Source organism: Xiphias gladius, chromosome 6, assembly GCF_016859285.1.
Source record: "Xiphias gladius isolate SHS-SW01 ecotype Sanya breed wild chromosome 6, ASM1685928v1, whole genome shotgun sequence".
NCBI classification, from domain to species: domain Eukaryota; kingdom Metazoa; phylum Chordata; class Actinopteri; order Istiophoriformes; family Xiphiidae; genus Xiphias; species Xiphias gladius.
This window is the reverse complement of record NC_053405.1, coordinates 10,647,589-10,671,202: the sequence shown is the minus strand read 5'-3', so window position 1 is coordinate 10,671,202 and position 23,614 is coordinate 10,647,589. Positions and strand designations below refer to the sequence as shown.

At 38.9% G+C, this 23,614-nt stretch overlaps 2 protein-coding genes across 3 annotated transcripts; both read right to left on the bottom strand.

Annotated features, from left to right (window-relative positions):
* Positions 1 to 3,438: 3,438 nt before the first annotated feature.
* LOC120790457 (cell wall protein DAN4-like) lies at positions 3,439 to 11,829 on the bottom strand. The gene is made up of 4 exons (XM_040127976.1): positions 11,695 to 11,829; positions 8,265 to 8,633; positions 6,395 to 6,558; positions 3,439 to 4,247 (listed from the first exon to the last, which is right to left on the bottom strand). The coding sequence occupies exons 1-4, from the start codon at positions 11,753 to 11,755 to the stop codon at positions 4,203 to 4,205; spliced, it is 639 nt and encodes a 212-aa protein (XP_039983910.1). The 5' UTR covers positions 11,756 to 11,829; the 3' UTR covers positions 3,439 to 4,202.
* Positions 11,830 to 14,528: 2,699 nt separating this feature from the next.
* mpv17l2 (MPV17 mitochondrial inner membrane protein like 2) lies at positions 14,529 to 21,766 on the bottom strand. Of its 2 annotated transcripts, XM_040129744.1 has the most exons (7): positions 21,523 to 21,766; positions 21,306 to 21,389; positions 20,230 to 20,450; positions 18,626 to 18,787; positions 18,226 to 18,302; positions 16,562 to 16,690; positions 14,529 to 15,360 (listed from the first exon to the last, which is right to left on the bottom strand). In XM_040129744.1, exons 3-7 carry the CDS (start codon positions 20,417 to 20,419, stop codon positions 15,271 to 15,273), a joined length of 648 nt encoding a protein of 215 aa, XP_039985678.1. In that variant the 5' UTR covers positions 20,420 to 20,450; positions 21,306 to 21,389; positions 21,523 to 21,766; the 3' UTR covers positions 14,529 to 15,270. The 2 variants fall into 2 exon arrangements, with proteins under 2 accessions (XP_039985678.1, XP_039985676.1); XM_040129742.1 differs by lacking the exon at positions 21,306 to 21,389.
* Between the last annotated feature and the right edge of the window lie 1,848 nt (positions 21,767 to 23,614).

The following is a 23,614-nucleotide window of genomic DNA, read 5'->3' as shown; positions in this document are numbered from 1 at the left end:
ACAACTGAATACTTGCTGCACCGATCGTGTGATAAACACTACGGAGGATATTGTAAAAAAAAAAAATCAACTATTACAACAGGGCGAGTCCATGTGGGAGTATTACGATGACAGATAAATACTATGAAGAACTTCAAGTGTAATCTTGTATCTTGTTTTGACAGACATATTATGGGACTATTGAACAAAACATATCGTGAAACAACACAAGCACACCATTAAATTCAGTGAGCGTTTTATAGTGATTGGGTATTACTCTCATGGAGATAATATCAATATCAAAATCAATGTTGAGTATCACAGACAGGCTTTATGTCCCTAGATGTACAGTACAAGACTCCCATGGAGAAATCAGTGATTTTTAAGAACTGTCTTTTGTGTCAGCCCCTCTGCGTTCCAGCTTAGTTTTTCATGGGAAACGTGTACAAAGAGAGCAGCCGCATCTCTGAGCGCATCTGCCCTCACATTTTAACATCCGATGGTACATTGTAAAGACTCATTTTTCCACTCACCTCGGCGACCGCCGGTCTTCCTTCGCGGGGTTTTGTTTTTTTTTTCCTTGCAGAGAAGCGCTGCCGTGGGTGTGTGTGTGTGTGTGTGTGTGTCAGGTAACGCTGCCGCGGTTATCGCCGTTTTCCATTTTTTTTTTTTTTTTTTTTATCGCCTCAACTTGGTCCCATTTGTCAGTTAGACTTCAAACTCCGCAACACATGCAGCGCTGCGTGCCCCGACCGTCACCGTGACGTCGACCTCCGGATCACATGCCAGGAAATGTAGCCGCGGGACGTAAACAACTTTTTACTACGCCGAGCACGAGGTGCGCGTCGAAGCGGGCTTCGCGCACCTTCGCCGACCGGCCTCGGCCCCTTCTGCCGCAGCCAGAACATGACTTGAGCGACTCACACGTACCTCATCGGGTTGTTTGTTTGCTCAGCTATCGTTTATTGAGGTCAGGCGGGCGTATTTATAGCTGGCTTACTCATGCTTGTTTTATTCCCGTGCGTGTTTTTCGCCACTGCTCATCCTCCCTGACCTTTTGTCCTCTGTTTATGGACTCCTGCACACTGGCGCCCTTTAATATCAATCTATCTGCAGTCCGAACCTCAAGTGTTTGGACGGATGAAATAAATAATGGCTTCTGCGTTTAAGTGCCAAGTTAAAGCTTTCATCTGAGGAGGTTCACATCGGTATAGAAAAGAACTTAATGGGACACAAACTGCGGCTCTTTCAAAACACGGTGGCAGAACCGCAAGGGCTCAAAAGTAATTGGACACGCGGCTACTAAATGTTTCTTGGGCAGCTGCGTGTCTTTTCAACCTTAGTTTATGCAAAAAACAAACAAACAAACAAACAAAACTCGTGGCCCAGAGTTGACTGAGAGCTGAGAGTTGCCACTTACATGGAGGTGGAGTTGTCTGTGATTAGTAGTGAAGAGGATAATAAAGACAAAAGATTAAAAAAAGCAAAAATCTATCGATCTATGTAGACAGAGGAGCACAAGTTTTGTGGACAAGCAGAAAATCGTTTGCAGTGTCAGGGGAAAAACCCCTTCATGACCGAGCAGCCCGTCAAGAAACCCTCTCCAGGATGTAGACGTACGTGTTTCCTTGTCAACGATCAAAACAAGACTTATCACCTAAATCACCTTAACCGCGGGGGATTCACCGCAAGATGCAAAACCCTGGTGAACCTCAACAACAGCCTTTGTCAAGATGATGGGAGGAGGAAAGAGTGTGAGAAAGAAAGGAGCCGCTTGTGGCCCGAGGCCCCCACCTCATCTGTCCAACATGGTGGTAAAACGTTCTGTTATGGCTCGGGCAGGTACGGCTGCCGGTGGAACTGACACATCTGTCATTTCTTTGTTGCCTTCTTAATTTATGAATCGTACATGGGATTAAAGCAGCATTTCTTTTTCATTTAAGTTTCCACCAATAGGTTACACAACAGTAAAAACATCTTTTTCATTTAGTACAAACAGGCCACATAGTGATCAGAAAAAGAAAGGAAACAAGAGAAAACCCTATAAAAATAAGCTTCCAGTCGGTCAGTGTCAGTCTTCAGGTCTAATGAGAAAATAATGTTTGCAACCATCCGAGAGGCAACAAAGTTCAACTGTGTATTTGACATCTTTATGTCACAGATGACTGCCTTTCTTGTTGCATTTGAGTGGGTCTAAAAATAAACAAAACAATATTTTGAACCGAAGTCAGACTTCCTGTGAGAACATACTTTACAACTGTCAGGGATTAATTTCTGCTTTTGTGTCTGACTTTAGCAGACGGACAGAGTTACTCTGAAGTGAGGGTTCCCTCACGCTCGCAGGAGTTATTCGGATGTTTGCTAATCGGATTTACAGATACTAGGCAAACAACTTGGGGCAGTACGTCAGATTTCTGCCTCCCCCTCCTGTGTTATTACTGGCACAGTTATGAGGTTACTCTCAGACACGTAAAGACAGCGAGACCACAGTCTTGTTCAGACACGCAATGTTTTATTCACAGGGGCACAGTCGTCTTGGTGGCTCTGACCTTTTTTTTTTTGGTAATCCTCAACATCAAACAATGCAGACAACATGGTTTCTCTCTGGGGTCTGAGTCATCTATCTGGGGAAACTTAACATGTCAAGAGTATGACTGACAAGACAGAGGACAGCAGGTTTGCAGGGGTTGCTATATGGTTCTCCTGAGCATGACGTCAAAATGAGTCAGGGATCAGGACAACCACAGCACCAAATTACAACAAATGTAAAAACGTTGTGTTCTGGGAATATTCATTTTATTTTACTTAAAACATCACAATTATGTACTTTACACAGTATGACAGTAAGTGTATGATGGCACACAGAAGGGGCTGGGGTAAAAAATATGGACTTACTCAAATCTCCCAAGCGTAAACAAGTTGCAAAAAATACTTTGTCTAAATAGTATGAAAGACTAAAATAGCCAGAATATTTTATTCTTGACTGGTAAAAGGTCGTGTGTGTCTCAGTCATCGGTAGAGAGAGCTGTACGTTGGATGTTTGAGATGAACATAAACTAATGAACGAGAGCAGATTTGTCACGCGGATATGATCCGGTAGATCACGTGTGTCATCACCGTATGTGAAGAGAAATACAGAGTGAAAATGATTTTGTCTCTGATGAGTAATTAAAATGCGGGGATATGCATGTTTCTGCAGACCAGTTTCAGTTCTATTTATGTTTATCACATAAAGGCAGAAATTATCTAATTGGCTAGGATCACAGTTTTGAGAAAGGAGTCAAAAAATGCAAAAACTATTTTGAATTTGCCAATTCAGCATGCGAAAATACAAATATACCTTCTCTTGTTGGCATTATCTCTAGCTACCTCATGTTACCTCCCCCCTTTTCTGAGTAAAGCAGTATTAATCTTTCTTGGCCCTAATAATCCCCTTTTTTTTTTTTTTTTTTTTTTTTCTCGCTGTCCATGCTGAAATGTAACTCCAGCAAACAGTTTACTTCTGCCTCTGAACACTGTTTGTAGTTTGTAGGACTTAAACTGCAATATACACTGGAGGTCTCGGGCTGGAGAAGACATTATTTATACATAATATATGGCAATAAATAATATATTTTACACGCACTTGTACATTCCAATTGCAGTTATGTTTTTTGATAACATCGATTTTTCATACGTTTTCAATGCTGGAAATACAGCTTCCATCGTCCTTGAGCATGTAAATCTGCAAGTGTGCATATCCATAAATCATTATGAAAAGACAAAATGTCCTGAAAAATGTACTTATAACATCACCTGTTACATGTAAGAGTGCAATTATGAATTGTAGGTGCACATATATCACCAATTTGGGAAACATTACATATTTGTACCTTTTAGGCTGAAGAAACTAAGTAGGAAACAGTTGATTAAGCTTCAAAGACTAAATCAGCAGAATTACAAGTAGCCAGATAAACAGGTCAAAGGTCAAAGCTGAGGCAGAAACATTTCACTTTCTCTGACAAAAGCGCTCTGTAAAGAAATAAGAGCCTGAGAGAAAACCATAAAAGCTGTCTTTTCCTTGTTTGCCTACATTTAGAGTCACTGCTGGTGTAGTCGCCATTTCTGTGATTTTTATTTATTTATTTATTTATTTTTTTCCATGTGTTCGGTCCTTGAAACATCAGACTCCTGCAGCAGAGCAGACTCATTCTGGACTTCGGTGTCTGAGGAAGTCTCCTCTGTCATTTTGAGTACTGGGCGAACGGAGACTCCTCGTTGACTTTGCCCTGGAGAGATTAAAAGAAACAGCAAAGGGGTTAAGAGAAAGAAACAAATAATTCCTAATAACCTGCAACTAATATAATTTTATAACGTCTGTATTGGACGTCTGGTGTTACAAACCTGCTTTACCGACTGAGCTCAACTTAAAAGTGATTCAGCAAGTCGCCAGGAGTCTGTGTAGCTTTGTGCTGCGGTGGCACATTTACTGCAAATATAAATTTAAGTTTTTATTTTTTGACTGCATCCATTATCAGCTTATATCAGTTCAGCGTAACAGGAGGCTGAAAATCAACTGAGTGAAAAAAATGTGGCAGTAACCTCAAAAAAGTTTCGTGGCTTTCAAATGTTAATTTGGTGAATGTTAAAATGTGAAGATGTGTTTGATTCTGTCGAGAAGCTTCGCAGGCAGGGAAAATGAAATATTTCACTTAGAAACACAAATGCCCTTTGTTTTTTGTAGGTTTGTTTGTTTTGGAGGACACAAATCTTCATTTTTATACTTTTTTTTTCATTTAAAAAGAAGTCTTCATTCTTTTGGCCTTTCTTAGAAAAAAAAGTTACTTTTTCAATGACGATATCAAAATAAAGTAATAATGTTGAAACAATAGAAAGGCAATTAGTAGACACGAAATGAAGTTAAGTCAGTTCTTACTAAAATTGTGCAAAAACACAGACAGAAACAAGAGTTAAAGCATGTAGTTTTTCTGCGTCTTCCAAAGCTAGGGGGGACACGGGACTTGACCTCTCTTCTAACCTACCAACAAGAAGACCTGCTCCAATATCCCGATCCCTCGCTCATTTTTTAAAGGCAACAGTCCTGTCACTTATCAAGCCTGTAAGTTATCTCTTCATCACCGCAGGCTCCGTTTGCAAAATCAGCTGTTTTTCTGTTTGGACCCACATGTTGTTGAACATGAACTGTATGAGCTGTGGTGTATGTTCATATGCTGTACACTCTGTTCTAATCCAGTACAATGTCCTGAAGGCTTTTTACAGCATCTACAGTCCTGTGGCAATTAAGATTTAGTAATTATATTCTATAGAGTGTTTTGCTTGCAGCTCAGGATTGAAACTGTCTCTGTTTTTTACACGGTGGAGCCCCTATTCTCGTCTTAAAGTTTCACTTAAAACGACATCTGAGGACTGCAGGATGCAGAGTGTCTGAATTCCTGCTGAAACACTGATGGAGTGCCAATGATAAGCTGTCATTTCTCAAGAAAGCGCTTAGTCGTGACATGCTGGCTGCAAACTGTCCTATTTTCTAGACTTCTCGTCAGCCTTCCGGACTGCCTAAAAAAAGACAGCAGCAAACCACTGTGCTCACTGCTGAGGGCAAAAGGAAGTCATGACATGGCAGTTTAAAGCCCTTTAAATGCCAGAACTTATGCGCTCATTTTTTTTTTTGGTCCTTTCAGCATTGTTTACTGTGTACTCCTCTTGCTTCTTAGCGTCATACATTTTATTTGTTTGCCTACTTCTTTGCTTGGTGCGGATTTCTGCATGCTTAACATAAATTTGATTCCAACTGGAGAAAGATGTTGAAGAGTTACAGCTGTTTATGTCATATCAAAATGTCTACAAGAATTTGGCAATCAATTCTAGGGGAAATGGCATCAAATATAAAACAGGACTGACCCTACAGCCACGCTACCGACTTTGTGAGGTTGTACTTAGGCACACTGGCGCTTTGAGCTAAATGTTAACCTCAGCACGCTAACATGTTCACAATGCTGACGTGCTGATGTTTAGTGGGTATAATGTTTACCGTGTTCATCATCTCATACTTGTGTGTTAGCATGCTAACACTAACACTGATTAGCAACGAACGCAGTGTACAGTTGAGGCTGATGGCAATAACATCACTCTTGCAGGTATTTAGTCATCAACCAAAGAATGTTTGTACAAAATTTCATAGCAATTCATCCAATAGTTGTTTACATATGTCAGTCTGGGCAAACGGGCTGACCAATACCAATACCACTAGCAGTGCTGAAAACAAATGAATTACCTCTTTCGGTCTCATCCAAATGTGCCATGTATCCATTTTGGTAAATTTTCCATTAAATTTAAGTGGCTAAAAGTCAGTTTTACACAAACAATTCACAATCAATTTAAACTCAGTTGATATGTGCGGTCCTGTTTTCCGTCTTACCATTGGCACATCTTCAAGCCTCTCAAAGTTAGACCTCGGTGATCTGACACACTTCACAATGGCAACCACCAGCACGAGGAAAAGGATGATAAAGAAGATGCAGAGGATGGCCACGAGACCGGGGTTTGCTGCCACGTCAATCTTTCCCCACTTGTGTGAAAGATCTGAGGGAGAGACAAACACACGAGTTACCTTATTTACTACTCAACAAACTAGATAAATTACGTATCTGTCTGCCAAAAATAAGAGGGTGATGCAAAGGAAAGACCTGCAACTCTAAACTTGCCAACAGAGGGCACTCAAAGTGTGTAATATGCTGTAGTAAAATCCTCTTGAAATTTAGAAGAAAAAAAAAAGTCACTGCACTGTTCTGCCACCGGCAGCTGGTTTCAGTTTCACAGTCTGTTGCTATAGCAACCGCCACTGGCAGAGTTCTGTGGCGGTTTCGGTTTAACTGACACTGACCCCGTTTACACGCGGTATTAACGTGTGTCTTGGGTGATTCGAACACGAGGTCAAATCAGGTGATACAAAGTCCGTGTTAGGAGGAGGATGGGGTGGATGGACGGGTCGGAAAAACACGGGACACTTACATGGGAGACCGCTGATCCTTTACCGTTGGAAAACCGATCGTCATTGCTGTTTGTTTTATCCACGACCGCTCCACAACCCTAACTGCGAGTTTATTACTGTAACCATGATGACAAGGAGGAATCACTTATTTAAACCCAAACCACGACCTTTTCCCAAACCAAACCCAGTAGTGTTTGTGCTTAAACCCTGCCAAACTGTGACGGTTCCATAAACTGGTGTGTTTATTATTATGCCATGACAACGAAGGTCCGGTACGCCGCTGCCGTAGGGACACTATTTCGGGAGACGCCCTAATGGGTCATATCAGAGTGTGTAGGGGAAAAACGACCCATATGGTCGTTCAGGTTGGGGGACTCGTTGAAACAAGCCGCTATACTAGCGGTCTAAGGCTAATGTGTTGCTAAATGCAGCATATTCACATTACAGTGTAAAAACAAAAGGCTTGCACTGTGTGTCCCACGCTGGTTGGTGCAGTATCTACCACTGTGAAACTGCCAAGTACTAAACAGCGCCACGTTAGCTAGAACGCTAATGTTGCTAACAATTCAGAGACACGAGTAATTGGCTTTCCGCTCATCTTTCAGCTCAAGCAGCGGTCGACACTGATTGACTGCGCCGCTGAAGTCAGTGTAGCTCGGGTCCCAGTTGAACATATCTGATCTTTCGGCCCATCCCGACACTCTACAGCCCACAGCACACATTCACACAGAACTGCACACATTAATACATCGTAACTGTTCTGTAATTCATTTTTTCAGTATCTTTGGTCTAACTCTTGTTTACTGACTTTTTACTGACTTGTAATAACTGTAACTGAATTTGTTGTTTTCACGGTTTCACAGTAGCTTCCAATAGAAGTCGTCAACCTTTACTGGAAGTGTATTCAGCTCACCACATAGATGAAATGCATTTTTTTCTTTTGAGATTGTAATTGGAAAAAAAACAGCCTGTTATTTATTGCTAAAATGAAACTCATTTCCGACACAGCTTTTGCACCGACCTATTTCACTGGAAACCCAAACTGCAACGAAACTGCATTTCACAGTGAAGTGTTGAGAGTTTATAATAGCAAATGGAAAATTTTTATAAACTTTAGTCTGTACAGTACGGTAAGCTGGTTAATATATTGAACTATGATAGGGAATGGCAAAAGGACAATATCGATGTGAAAGTGCTGCAGGTTTTTAATTTTGTCATGGTTTGTATTCTGCAGATTTAATCCTTCTTCTATGATTCTGACTAAAATATAAACCCTCAGCTCTTACAGTTGTCGTACCTGAGCTGGTTTTGTTTGCGGTGGTGGTTGCAGTGGCGTTTGGTGATCCTGATGCTGGTGGTAGTGTCAATTCATGGGAAACTGTATCATTGGACGTCTGGTTGGTCGTCGTAGTCTGAGGAGGATGGCTGGGATGGGCTTCCTCTGTCCTGTTGGCTGTTTCTGGGGAAGTCGAGGGCGGTGGTGACGACGACATTTTTTCTGAAGTTATCTGGTGTTTTGTAGTTTGAGGCTGTGATGTGTTGTTGGTGGTTTTCACAGTGGATGAGCTGACATCAGGTGTCTTTTTCACAGTCGAACCAGTGAGGTTTGCAGCACTCGTGGTTAACTCTGTTGCCCGTTGAGCTGCTGAGGAAGTACCGATTGTTCCTGCACACGAACAAATAGTGAAAACTGCATGAGACTTTTAGCCACTCTACTACACTCTTTTAAGAAATAAAGCAGATAAATTAGGTCTCAGACTTGTGTTATCAATACGAGCAGGACTCCAACTCCATTCAACTTCTCCCTGTTTAGATCTAGCAGTAGCACAGCAGCCTCGTAGGACACACCTAGCCATTACCACAATAGGAGATGGCAACAAGGCCAAAAAATGGAGCGTTCAGGAGCAAGATAGCATGCTAGGCATATAAAAAGTGGGCTTTTGCCACTTTTTATATTTACATTACTGTAACTGTCACAGAAGCAACAGGCCTTTAAAGAGTGACTTAAAACTAGGCTGAAAATCAACATTTTGCTACCCTCTGTGGTTGAAAGTTTTGTTGGATGTGGTCAAACGTGTGCCGTGTTGAACACTGTAACCACACCCACCATGTCATGGTGCCCCGGGAACACCTGTAAGTCACCACAGCAGCAACTGGAATGAATGTACATTCAGTTCTTATGTTGAATTTAAATGTTTTAATTTAAATAGACCATTTTTTTAAGTCTAAGGTTTTTAAGGCATTTTGTTTTCCAGGGGATCGACCTGCTTGGGGGGAAAAGAGTCAGTTCGTAAATAGCAGGGTGTGTTTGCTTTTCTGATTCAATTGTTGACGAAATTACCAGCCACCACTGCACAGAGTGCTTTTAACAACACTTACCGCTGCTCTTAAGCAATTTACAGAATTCTTAGACTCCTGTTAAAGATATTTTATCCACTGTACAATTAAAAAGAAATATGTCGTTGCTTTTTTGTGAAACATAGGCCAAATTAAAGCATTTTTTTTTTATTTTTATGAAAACATGAAATACTGGAAGGAAACATCAATATATACCAATATAGCTGATAACATTTTCAGTTTTGCCTCACTTTGTACAAATTGAGCAAGAAGACATGTCAATTCCAGCTGCCACCTTTCTTTAGATTAGGAAACGGAGTTGCAACTTGTTTTTTGTCATGGTGCAGCGGACACAGTATCTTAACTCCCAGATGGTTTGAAGGGTCTTTTTTGGATTCTGTAAATACTTTCAGAAGCTATACCTTTGGGGTTTTTCAAACACCACAAGACATTTTTTTTTCTTTGAGAAAAAGCTTGGCTCTGTGACTCGAATGTACTGTAGAATACATGAGAGGGACAAACTGAGGATACACTGACACACACATACTTGTGCTTTCCTCAAGTACTTCCATTTCTGCTATTTTGTATTTCAAGTCCACTGCAATTCAGAGGCAGAGAGTGTACTTCTTACCTTTATTTATTTGAGAAATTTAGTTACTTTGCAGATTCAGATTAATTATACAAAATATAATTCTGATGTACTAGACTTTACTGATGCATGGGGAGGGAAACTCACAAGCTACATTAAAGCAACATTAAAGTGATGAACACTTTAATGCATAAATAATTATAATACATTAATATAATACAATTCTGAAATTTGTGATTCTGTATAATGAATACTTTTATTTTTGGTACTTAAAGTATATTTTGATTCTAACTTTCTACTTCAGAAAAATTTGAATATTTTACCTAACTACAACATTTGCGTACTTCTTCCACGTCTACACATACAAAACACATCTCTGATGTTCGTTAACTCATCAGTTGAGTTTAAAGGAAGCTCCATACTGTAAATCACCAACCCAGAACCGGGGAAAATGACATTTCAACTTCATCCAGTTGGTCTCGGATTACAAAATACCCGTGTGCTGTAGTTATGGATGTAGTTTTGTCAAGGGTTTTGTAGATTTTATCCAAAACATGTTGTAAAAAAAAGTATAAACTAAAATGTACTTTGGAGCACCTTTTAGTTTCCTGTAGATACTTCAGGGGCCCTCCTTCAGTTCAGGGCACTGTTTAACACAGCAGCTAGCTGCCACTGGCAGCAGTGTTGATATTGACTTACAGGTTAACAATTTAACTGACAAATATTCAGTGTCTTACCCCAAAAAGTGTCCTACCTGCAGGGACGGAGACCTCTGAAAAAGCATCCTCAGACACTAAAACTCTATCGAAGCTGAAAATTGAATTTTCTTGACTTTCAAACAGCAGTTGACAAAAACAATTTCACCTCAAGCCCCTTGAGTAGCTGCTCTGGCGCTTTAAATCGTACCGCTATTATTGGACCTACATATACTGTTACACTTTAATATAATAAAGCTCCAGAAAAGCTACTCCACTAAATGGACCTTGGGGTGAGATTGTTGTGTCAGCTGCTGTTTCCAGGTCAAGAATGAACTTTCAGTCTCGTTTCTGTCTTTTAAGCTGAAAAGGATGAGAAGTCCTTAAAGCTTGCAGAGAAAAACTAATGAACTAACGAAGCTCTTTTCCTGTCATTACATCACAGTTCAGTCTGAGTTTCAGATGAGGCTGTTGACTGCAGTGTGTTTAATAAAGCAGAATTAACAGTCTGTCAGGTAATGATTTGTGTTTACGGGCGATGCAAACAAACCGCTGGCAGTCATCTAGCATTGTCTAAGTGCGTGTGCGTAAAAGTGTTTTGAAAACTAGCAGACGCCACCATATGTTTAACTCAGGAGCACTCTGGCTGATCAAATATTTGCTCCAGTTCCACCCAGATGTAACCAGTTTACTTGAATTTCCTATTATGATTTTCTGATAGCAGCTCATATTTCACTGTAATAATCTGTATTGGACAAAACGCAGAGACAAACTTGTATTTTACAGCAACACGCATAAATATATTGCTTGAAAGGTTTTTTTGTGCTTCTACAAGTCTGCATGTTTTAATGCAACCTTGGCCTAGGGATGACTGTGGGTGTAAAAACTGTACAAAATACAATATTTTCCAGCATACTGAGAAAAAAACAGCAACCAAACTACTTCAGACAAACCTGCTGAACCTCCCTCTCACTGCAGGAAGTTTCCTGTTTGCATAACTTTGCATCTTCATAAGATTTCAACATAGGAGTTCAGGCAAATTCTCAAACAAATGAACGCGTCAGTTTAATCGGTTTAGCAGGTAAAAATGTGAAACGTTGACTTACGTGTACAGACTGTCGCTGCAAACAGGGACACCAGTACAGTGAGGTGCATCACTGCAGGCATGTTGAGAAACGAAAAGACTGCCGATCATAACGACAACATTCAAACACACACACACACACACACACAGACTACATCCTTGACAGCAGGATGTGCTGAATGCCTGAGGAGGAGTTCTCTAAATGTTGGGTTGGTGCATATCAAATCTTTCAGGCTGGTTGGTCAATGTTTGATCCCAGATTGAAAACTTTTACTTTGGTGGTTCTGAATTTTCTACTACTCTTGTTCCAAAGCTGGTTCCTGCTGCGCATAATGTGATGTTTTACTTTCCGTGCAGCAGAAATATTTTGTACTTCTTAAATGTATCATTTGTTTTGTTTACACATTATCAAAAAAGAAGACGAAATACAAAAAAGTCAGATTAAAAATGATGTAAAGTTAAAACAGATGGTAATATTCATACAATTGTAAGAGATGTGAAAGCTGAGCCAAAAAGCCAAAAGGATTACTGTGTGGCTGCCCTGGAAGAGAAACAACATCTCAGCAACAAAATATCTACAATCAACATTCAGGCGCCCACCGACGCAAACCAGAATCTACATTATTTAAAATAGAAAAGGTACTAAAAGTGTTGTAATGCACTAACATTTTTATTCTCCTGTTGAATCAGTTTTTCAATTTTACCATATTTTTGAATCTATTTTATTTTACTCCTTTGAACTTAATTTACTGTATTTTATGTCCTATGTAAAGCATATTTTACTTACTTTTGCTTCTTGAAGATGAAGATACAGTGTACCTTTGTACTACCTCTGTCTGCCTGTACTGTATGTTTACAGTGTATAAAACAGTCCAAACCTAATATTACACAGCAGAAATCTGCGCATAACTTTTACAATTATTTATGTTACGCATAAAAATATTTTTAGCAAGTTGCACTGTCTTGGAATGACAAGACCAGTATGTTTCATTGTATATTAGTAAAATGAAAAAAGAAATGAATTGAATTGCCATGTTGTTGAAAGGTGTCAAACCAATAAACTTTCCTTTTTTCTGTACATTTGAAAACTTACTAATCTTATATTTTGTGTATTGTTACAATTTATCAATCATATGGAATAATTTAAACAAACAATATAAAATATTTTTTTCTTGCAACACTGAATTTACAGAAATACGCAGCAGAGCTATGCAATGATCACAAAAAAATTCTGAACCTCTTGGGTGAAAAACATTCTTGCTGTTAGATGTAAAGAACATCAAGAAGCAATAAATGTTATCACTGGAGTATTACATGTAATGAAATGTGATTGTGACTTATGCAAAGAACTGAACCTCCTCCCTTTGTAAACACAACTGAAAGAATGAAAAGATTCCTTGTAAGGCTTTTGGCTTTCCTGATTAAGTCTCCATTGCTTCATAATTCATAGCAGCTCCTGTTTTTAAAGATTTTTTAAAGGGCATAATAAATTTAATTTTCATAAAGACGATAAGGACAAAACAATGTATTTATTTTTTTGTCCAAATTTTGAAGGCTACAAATAAAATGTATAATTTAGATCAAGGTCCCACAAGAACATACTTTAAAACAGAATTTCTGTTAAATTTATTTTATAGTAATATTATTTGGTAAATTTTATGTCATTTCATTTTCTTGTCTTTTTAAAAAAAAAAAAAAATTACACCGATTCTAAAATTCAACAATAAAAAATGATTTAAAAAAAAAATACAATCAATACAATCACCAAGCACTTTATTAGAAACACCTGCACACCTGCTTATTCATGCAATTATCCAGTCAGACAATCATGTAGCAGCAGTGCAGTGTATAAAATCATGCAGCTACAGGTCGGGAGCTTCAGTTAATGTTCCATCGGAATGGGGACCAAATGTGATCTCAGTAACCCTGACATGATTTGGCATGAGACGCCAGTCTCTAGAGTTTAATCAGAGTAGTGCAAAAAGTAAAAAAAACATCCAGTGGGCGGCAGTTCTGCAGACGGAAATCCTTTGTTGATGAGAGAGGACAGAGGGAAATGGCCTGACTGGTTGGAGCTGACAGAGAAATCTGAGTTTGCAGTGGGCACAGGCTCACCAAGACTGTTCAGATGAATACTGGAAAAATGTAGCCTGGTCTGATGTATCTGGATGCATCCCATTATTGCCACAATTAACCATCTTCTAATGGCTACTTCCAGCATGATCATGAATCACGTCACAAAGCAAAAGTCGTCTGAAGCTGGTTTCATGAACTTGACAATGAGTTCAGTGTACTTCAGTGGCCTCCCCAGCCACCAGATCTGAATCCAGTAGAACACCTTTGGGATGTGGTGGAACGGGAGATTGGCAGCATGAATGTGCAGCTGACAAATCTGCAGAAATTATGTGATGCAGTCATGTCAACATGGACCAGAGTCTCAAAGAAACGTTTCCAACATCTTGTGGAATCCACGGCATAAAGAACTGATAATGTTTTAAGAGCAAAGGGAGACCATGCACAGTATCAGTAAGGTGTTCCTAATAAAGTGCTGGGTGAGTGTGTATAAAGTGCTTCACAGATTTTCACTTTCATGTTGACACTATTTATACAGTTTTTCTATGATGGATCAATAAACTGGTTTATTATCTGACTAACCAAAACTAAAAGTACTTCATTTATAAATTAGCTACTGGGGAAACAGAGTACAGAATATAATGTTAAATTTACAGTCTCTAGTATTAAACTAATGCACAGTTTGAAAAAATAAAAAAAGTTTTTACATTTTACGTCTATCGGGAACCAACTTTACATATACAATTGAGGATTCTGTGTGATATAAAACATAGAAGCTCTTACTGTATATTTAACAATAATCACTTTAGTTTCACAATCATGCATCATTTTACAGGAACCTCAAAGAGATAAACTGAAGACCAGGTGGAGATTATTTGGTATATAGTACTGGACTAAATATTAAGGCAAAGTTTATACGAGTTAATGTAAGTTGGCATTAAAAAAAAACAGCAGCTGTTCAGTGAAGCTGTTTCACTTAAATAATGATTATTCCATGTCAAACCAGAAACATAAAATGGCACAGAAATAAAAGGAATGCCACTCTGTTAGGTTTTGGGCAGTTTAAAGCTTTGGTTGCAACAACACAAAGATGATAATGATGATGATAATGTTATGAGCTTCCCATTACAATCACTCTCAGCAACTGGAAACTGGATTCAAGTGCAGTGGCTAAGGGCAGTGAAACAGCTTTTGATCCCTGAATGCTCCTGCAGGAGTGCAAATCATTCACAAATAAAAAGAAGAAACTGGACAGAGACACATTAAAACTCTAGTGACATGAAGGAGAAGTGTCCCAGCACTTCAGCATCCACATCTCCTGATTCAAGACAAACACATGGTCCATTTAAACTTGAGAGCAGAATGGTTTGTCGGAGGAAAGACCATCAGAGTAACACCAACTGTCATGCACACAGTGGCCTCACAGCATTTAACAAAGGAGGAAAAGATGTTTTAACAGATAAAAACAGCTAAATGTTCTTTTGCTTCTGGTGAATGACCTTGCAGCTGAACATGAACTCCATCTCTAAGTTTTCTCCTCCAGCGGTTTGGACACTTCCTGCTGTACATCCACAGCACTGCTGTCTGACACCAGGTCAGCATGCTGGCTGTCATCCTGTCAGCACAACAGAAACCAATACACACATCAATATAATCAATATCAAGTCACTTTTTAAACAAATGAGCAAGTAAGTTAGTTTCTCTGCTCATGTTGTTCACATCAACAACAACATGAGCAGTATATTGATGTATATTTTTGTATAATATATATTTTTGATGTATATTGTATATACAGTTACTCAAGAAAGTATTCTGGCCCCTTCACTTTTTGTACACTTTATTGTTTTGTAGAATCATTTTAAATTGATCAAACTGACATTTCTGACCATCAATCAGTCAAGAGATGAACTGCACCTCTGCTATAAAGATCCAGAGGAAACTTTCAACGTATCCGATGGAAAACCAGACGGCTGAATTTTGACTTTTGCAAATGCTGAAATTGTTTGGTTAAGAGGGCGTAACAAAACAGTCTGGTGTGAATACATATAACTTTACCGTTACATTCCTATTAATGTTATAATGTATGGGCAGAATGAGCTAAGATGCTCACACATCAGCTTCCATTCAACTGACAAGCTATGAAGGTAGCTATGTGGTTATTTAGCTAGCTAATGAAGCAAATGAGTATGATAGGTAACAACTAGGTAACAACTTAGAGTGAAGTCATCACTCAAACATTCTAGTTTTAATACTGTATAGGCCACTGTATATTGTTCTCTCCCAATCATCCATGTTAGTGTAAACATTTTTAAATTTAGCATTCATTATGGCGAAAATATAAAAACTATTGTGTTATTTGTTGTCTCAAGCAATTAAAGAAATTACATTACAATGCAATGTGAGAGAGACAGTAGAAAAAAGTAGTTATTCTTATGTTGAAACCTCTTGATAGAAGAATCTATTATTAAGTAGTTGAGGCCACTTTTATTATTTGACATACTGTAGATTACAGAAGCACAATAATAAGTACACATAAATCAAGAAAAAAAATACCATTAATTGTCTGTTAACCTGAATTTTAGGTGCCATGTAAAAAACACACACAAGGCCCACTGCCTTGAAAAACTTAAAGCCTAAAAGTTTTTATATGGTTATAATAAGAAAAAAACCCCACTCATATATAGGTTTCCTCTTATAAGCCTTAAATTATAAGATTTCAGTCCTGGTTGATTTGACAAGTGTAGTATGAAACTACCATTTAACACCATGACACATTAAGCAGAATGTCCCTTTAATTTCCTGTGTGGTTGACTTACTCTGTGTTTGAGGTAGGAGAGGTAAGTGTCCCACCCTAAGGTGATAACGTTGATGTACAGGACACGGAATTTGGGGGAGAGGAAGTAGAAGTTGATCATCTGAGCAGCAGGCCAAACACACCAGTCCGCCTGCCAGCAAGAACAACACGGATTAGCATAAACAAACCCGGACAGATTACCCAGCGCAAACATTGTGAAAACTGTGAGAAGAGGACGGAAATCTGCTCCGTCAGCTGAGCAGGTTGGGAAATCAATCCAGGGCACGGGACAAACATTCGTAAACATGGGCTGTGACGGGCAGGTTGTATTTGCTCTATCAGTCACTTTCAGCTGCCAAGCAACCAGGATTCCTGTTTTTACAAAAATCTGACTGAGGAGCAACAGGTGTATTAGAGGAAACCACCAGAGAGACTCTTCAAACTAATTATTTTCCTAAACACTGACGTCATTTATTAATATCGTTAGGATTCTGTGATCACAGATGATTGTTAAATGCCAACTATACAGTACTGATCACATTTTAAAAGGGACAAAAAGAAAAACTGTTTGATGCAGAAAAGTGAGGAAATCTGCTCAACCTGCTGGTGGCGCTAGAGGAAAAGTACGTCACCAAAGTCAGTAGGATTCATCCTGAGGGGACCAGAAATGTCTGTGTAACATTTCATGGCAATCCATCGAACCAACAATGACATCCCTGGTGCCATTGCTGCTAATATTGCTCAAAAGAAATAGCGGCTACTCAGGATTCAAGTGTGTTAAGTTTTACGACACAGAGGATCGAGAGTTTTATGCTGACACATCTCGAGTAATAGGGAAAAAGAAGGAGGTGACGCATCAGTTACATCATAACCAGTCCACTCCTTTATAATAAGTATTTAAACTGCAGAGACATACAGTATATTAGCGGTAACTGTTGACAGCCGTCCTAGATTATGTTTTAGAGTTGTTACTGTTGATCTCCTGCTGATTTCTGAATACTTGCAGCAGCATCAGCATTTCCATGTATTTTCTTTAGTTTCGTGACATAAGAGGACACTTTAGAACCTGAACAGAGTTAAATTCATGTTCCCATAATGAATAAGCATGTGAATCCTACTGAGGGGAAAACAGTGCTTGATGCAGACGTAAGGCCTTTCTAAATTATCCTTTTGGCATCTGTCAGTAGGAGAGTAGGGAGTGTTAAGTTAATGCATTAAAACGCATAGACGCAGTCATTACAGGTCCTTGTTTTGTTCTTTCTGTATGCTGTGTAGTGTAGTTGTCCCTGTATGTTATCTGAACCTAGTGCTTCCTTATTTAGTCTGCTTAATTTGTCCAGGTGAGAAAATGCCATTTGAACCAAATAACTGCACTGATGGCAAATTTTGTTCTACATGTTTGGAAAGCTGAGCAGAACAAAATGAAAGTCTGGACTGATGCGCACATTCATCTTTTTCTCCTTTTCTCCTTACGTTTTACATAAACCCCAAGGGACACAAGCACAGACATAACAGTCAAGTTTATCTTAAGTTACAGTTACAAATGCAAAAAAGCTGCAAAACTAACTTCTCATGACTGATTAAGAACAAAGAACTTGTGATGTGGTAAATGAACAATAAGGTGAGTTTATGTGCACTGATCTAATGCTCCAGACCTGCAGGTCAAGCCCTGAAGGGTGTACTTGCCTTATAAAATTCCCAGAACTTGTCTTTGAACTCCTCCCATCCTTCGGATAAAGTCTGTCCCTCCATAAGACCCATACCTGCAATAAACAAAGTAGTCTGTCAGATGTGCGTCAGAGCCATGCTTCATCAAAACCAACCTCAGATAAGTTGAGGGGCTGGGGGAGTTTATCACAGATGACTTTTGAACTCCATCTCTGATATTGACCATGCCCTCTTTTGTCTTACCTCACCCACATCTTCAGGAACAACCTTTGACTCTGTACACTCTGTCTTACGTGTGTGTCATAGAGAAACTGCTTGTGTGCTAACACCCTGATGAATGTCGAGGTGTGTATGTGTACACTAAGATGGGAAGGAAAACAGGCAGCTTAGTGCGAATAAGATCTGAAAGTCTTCTCACCTAAAAAATACCACAGCCCGATTGATGGTGAGGCGATCAGCTGGTCCACCAGAACCTTCTTGCCGACTGTGTGCATAGCTTTGCCCACGTAGACCCTGTCCAGCCAGGAGTACCAGTAGTGCAGCAGTGGACCCATGGAGCAGCCCACCATAAACATGCGACCTTTGGGGGGAAAATAATAAGGGATTCATTAATTAATGGCAATTAGTCGGTCATTCATATTTTAACACATCTTCTCCAAACTACTATGTCTTATTCTTTACTAAAAGATGCAGATTTGAATATACTGTTTAGAAAAATTAGGATGACAGAGTTTAGAATTTGTATTTTGTACTGATTCAACCTGTTTATTGAGCAAATGGCCAGAGTGCTATATTGTAAGGGTGCTGCATTAAGAGAAAAGTTTCAAAAAATTGGTTTTATTACTATATATTTTGTATTTATGAAAGTTTACATTTTTCTTATGAACCTCATTTTATTTTATTTCATTTTTTTGCACAGGAAATAGAACACAACAACATTATGCATTAAAGAATTAGAAAAAGAACTGTGTTGGTGAGATTTAAAGTGTAACCTAACACCAGGCTGAAAAGCTGTGTTTTACTGGCCTTGCTGGTTCAAAGTTTCAGGTCTGTTTCACCTCTGAGCACGCCCAACTGTATGCTTTGTTGCACCTGTAACCACATCCAGCAGTGATGTCACAGGGTCCTGGAGTACACCTGTACATTACTGCAGCAAGGTGAGCAGTTCAGCAAAGACAGGATATTCAGGGGATGTTAAGTTATTCTTTAAAAAACAAAAATGGGCTTATAAAAACATCTCACCAAAAAAAGTGGTCTTCACTTCACTCTGTGTGCTCAAAGTTAGAAGGGCAGACGGTCATTATCACAAAACAAACCCTTACAGGATGCATCAGGACAATGACACAAAGCAGATCCTGTTTACTGTACAACTTCTTACCAAAATATAAGGGCCTGGCCTTGAATGCCTGAATGTTGAATCATTCTGCATTTTATTTTTAAACACAAGTCTGTTGACTGAATCTATTCGCAAAAAGCCAACACTTAGTTCATATTTAGGACATTTCCCCGAGGAAATTGTTCTGCAGAAGTGGTAAGCTACCCGGCTCCTGATGCAGGTATTGTATATATATTTTATCATCCTTACAGGTTAGGACACCTCTGGAGTTCTCTTAAATATCGGTCATGAAAAAAACTTGAAAGTTGATGAAATGCCATGGCCAAATACGGTATGAGATAGAAGTCTTGGCTAGTTAGGACTGACTTCCTGCTCTGAGACTCTCAAGAGAAGCAGTACCTGGTCTGAAAGGTGGTTGCATGTTCTCCCTGTATTTAAGTTGGTTTCCAAAGAGTGCTCTGGTCTTGCCATGCAGCATATGTATGTTGTTTCCCTGGGTTATGGTGTCAAAGAATGGAGATGGGAAATACTTCATGCACAAAAAGAAACATGAGTGTTTGAGGATTATGGCTTTAAAACCATGGAAAATGCTGATAGGGAATCCAACACAGCTGGTCATTTTATGTACAAATTTTACATTAATATTTATATTTGACATAAACAATGGCCACCTCTCTCTGTCTCACCTGTCCTTCTCCAGTCTCGGACTCTGCCTGGCTCTCTGCGGGTCTCCCGGCTCTGCTGCAGGAAGTCTCCCAGCGCCAGCATGCCTCCTCCACTGAGGGTGTTGGTGAGCAGCAGGTACCGGCCCTGGAAAAAGGGCCGCCAGAAGAACTGGATCCGAACCAGAAACTCTTTACCTGCCTGGGGAAGCATGATGTTTGGACCGCAGAGAGAGTACTGACATCTGTGGAAGAAAAACATCTCTCTTTTATTTCCAAAACACTGAATATAGAGGCCCTACCCAGTAGTAGTATGATGTTCCTAATAAAGTGCTTGGTGGTCTGGGTCCCACATTGATCTGAACAATAACTATAAAAGAAAAATCTATCAATGAATGTTTAGCCTCTAAAAAATGTCTGGCTGCTGGGTGATTATGTCTCCTCTTTGTCTTGTGTCTTTTAGTGAGCACTCCATTTCACCTATATATACTTTGTTGCATGGACAGCAGATCTTTTAGGGCTTCAACTAAAGATTATTTTCATCATTGATTAATCTGCCAATTACTTTTATGATTAATCAATTAATCACTTGGCCTCTTAAAATTGTGCCCATCAATATTTCCCTAAGTGACATAATTTTTCATAATTTTGTTGATAGGCTAATTGATCGATGTACTAATTAATTTCAGCTCTAGTAACATTCTTTGTTTTACAGGTGATGAAGCTATTTCTATTTATATTCTCGCCTATAACTTGATGAAGCTCATCTGATTATTTTTTTGATCAATCAATTGGTCTTTCAAATGTAAGGAAAAACATCACAGTTTCCAAGACTTCATGGTAATGTCATCAAGAGTCTTGCTTTGTACGACCAACAGTTCAAAATCCAAAGATATTCACTTTCATATATTTTTAATCGCTCGACTAATCGATTAACGTACTAATTAATTTCAGCTCTAACATATTACATTCTTTGTTTAAAGGGTGATGAAGGTATTTATTTCATATTCTCTTCTGTGGCTGGATGAATAAGGATTTTATGTTAATTTACAGTTAAAACAGAGTTATTTTTTATACACACTGTGAAACATTTCACTGACCAGCTCCTTCTTCAGGTGCTAACGTTAGCCGTTGGTTAGCGGTCAGGCTAACTTAAACCGGGATCAACAGCTCGGCTGCTCTGACTGTGTAGCCGGAGACAACCGTTTAACGTAACGTTTAATATTTGACACGACACAAGCGTTGACATTGACCTCTGGGTTAAAAATTATAAATGCAGTTTTACAATGATCCATTTGAACACTGTATGAAACAAACCTGACAGTCACCAAGTCGGTGCTGAATCGAAGTTCGTTTCACAGTCGGTATGTGTTTACCCTCAACTTAACCTGAACCTAACTTTATCCCTAACGCCAACCACTCGCCTTTGCTGTGATGTGTTTGCTTAACCGTACCCAAAGCGCAACCAGTTATCTCCGCTAACCCTAATCTTAACTCCTACCTAAACCCTAACTGCAAGTTACATGAGGGGAAACACTACATGAAGGTGGAACAGACTTCGACTTCCGACACTGACCTGATTTACAGAGCATATTAAAAATTCGAGCGCCGCCTTTCGGTTTGGAGGAATATGGGCAGAACAGAGCTCCCTAAAGTATGGTAGTTTTGGAGGAAGGACCTCAGTAAATGTTAATAAGTCCTTGGTTTTCAGGACTGATTTGATAACAAAATCCTGTCCGTGAGTCAGCTTTCAACAGCGATGGTCTTTTACAAACATATGAGGAATTTAATTAGAAATTTGGTCTCCCTATTACACCTAAAGAATACTCCATACCACCTTCTGATAAGGCACCATTTGTAAGGGGTTCTAAGTTGTAATGAATGTCTTTATTAATGGTTAATAAATAATTTTCTTTATAGATCAGTTATAAGGATTAAAAGAACAACTTTCGGGTTGCCAGGTTGTGGAAAATTCTCCTCCAGCAGGACGCTTTGCTTGTCTTTTTAGCTCTTTAATTCCTTACAAACACCTCCAATGAACTGCTTGACCAGTTCTCTTCAAAGGCTGCAGGACACGTGGACCAAAATCCATTTATAAACGGCTTATTGACATTTACGACTGCATACTTGAGGGACTGTAGAACCCATTACTTATTCACTTCCAGATATCTGACTAACTTTTGCTGATGGTTCATTAGAAACTGAGACCCTTTATTAATGTCATACTGACATTTATGACTGCAACCTTCAGAACAATATATACAGCTTCTGTTGTCTCCTGTCCTGTTTTGGCTGACAAAATATTGTTGATCAATAAATACGTGTTTCTGCATCAGTCTACAAGTGTGTGTTTGTGTAGGAGGGGCTCCTCCCTGTGTTCCCTCTCTGTAATTGCTGAGAATTATGAATAGAAGAAAAACAATCTAATCACCATATATATTTTTGAGATATATGATTATTGTGCCATTCCTATTTCCCACGTCTTATTGCAGGTCTTATTTGTGCTTTCCCCCTAGTGTTTAATGATTTGTCATTGCAAACAACTTTTTTTCTTACTTAAACTCAGTGAAATCATCAGCAGACTTACATTACTAACTTTAATATTACTATGAAATTAACATTCTTAAATGTGCTTAGGACAAAAACTCAAACTGTGCATTTTATGATAATATTTCTGTCATGTTACTTTACAAAATTAACTTTATAATGTTCATAGTGATTCATGATAGGTATGATGTTACTCAATATGTAATTTAGAGTGACTGTGATTTATTTTTAACCCTGTATTGTATTTGTAGTGAATGTTTATCCAAAATCAAATCAAACTTTAATCAGACTTAACATCAAACAGTCACTGATGCACCATGGGGCTGTAATGTACGCAGGCAAAAGGAGTCCATTATCCAGACCAGGTTCTGTGTTTCCTTGATGTTTTTTTCATCCAGTGCACGCAAGCAAATACAAAAACAAAGAAATCATGGCTCCTGCTGCCTCTCTTGCTCTGGTAACAAAAAAAACCATAGACCCTCACAGGTACGTGCTGATCCTATACCTCCTGCCTCCCTATATAAACCTGAGGTGCCTTCATTGCTTCCCAGCTGTGACAAAATAAATTCAAACAAACTAAATAAACAACTAGAAATATAAAGCAAACTAAAGAAACAACAGAAAATACTAAAAATACTAAATTAACTGAAATACTAAATCAATCTAAACCCAATTAAGCAAATATTTAGAAAAATCAGAAATTCAAGACAAATCAAAACAACAACATAGCTACTACAGTATTAGTAGTATTAGTATTAGTAAAGTGTTTATGCAGGGATATTTTTACAATCATATCAGTGGTCTGTTATTGGGGTGGAAATGACAGCAGTGGTTACTGCTGACCTCCTGATCAATAATTCAG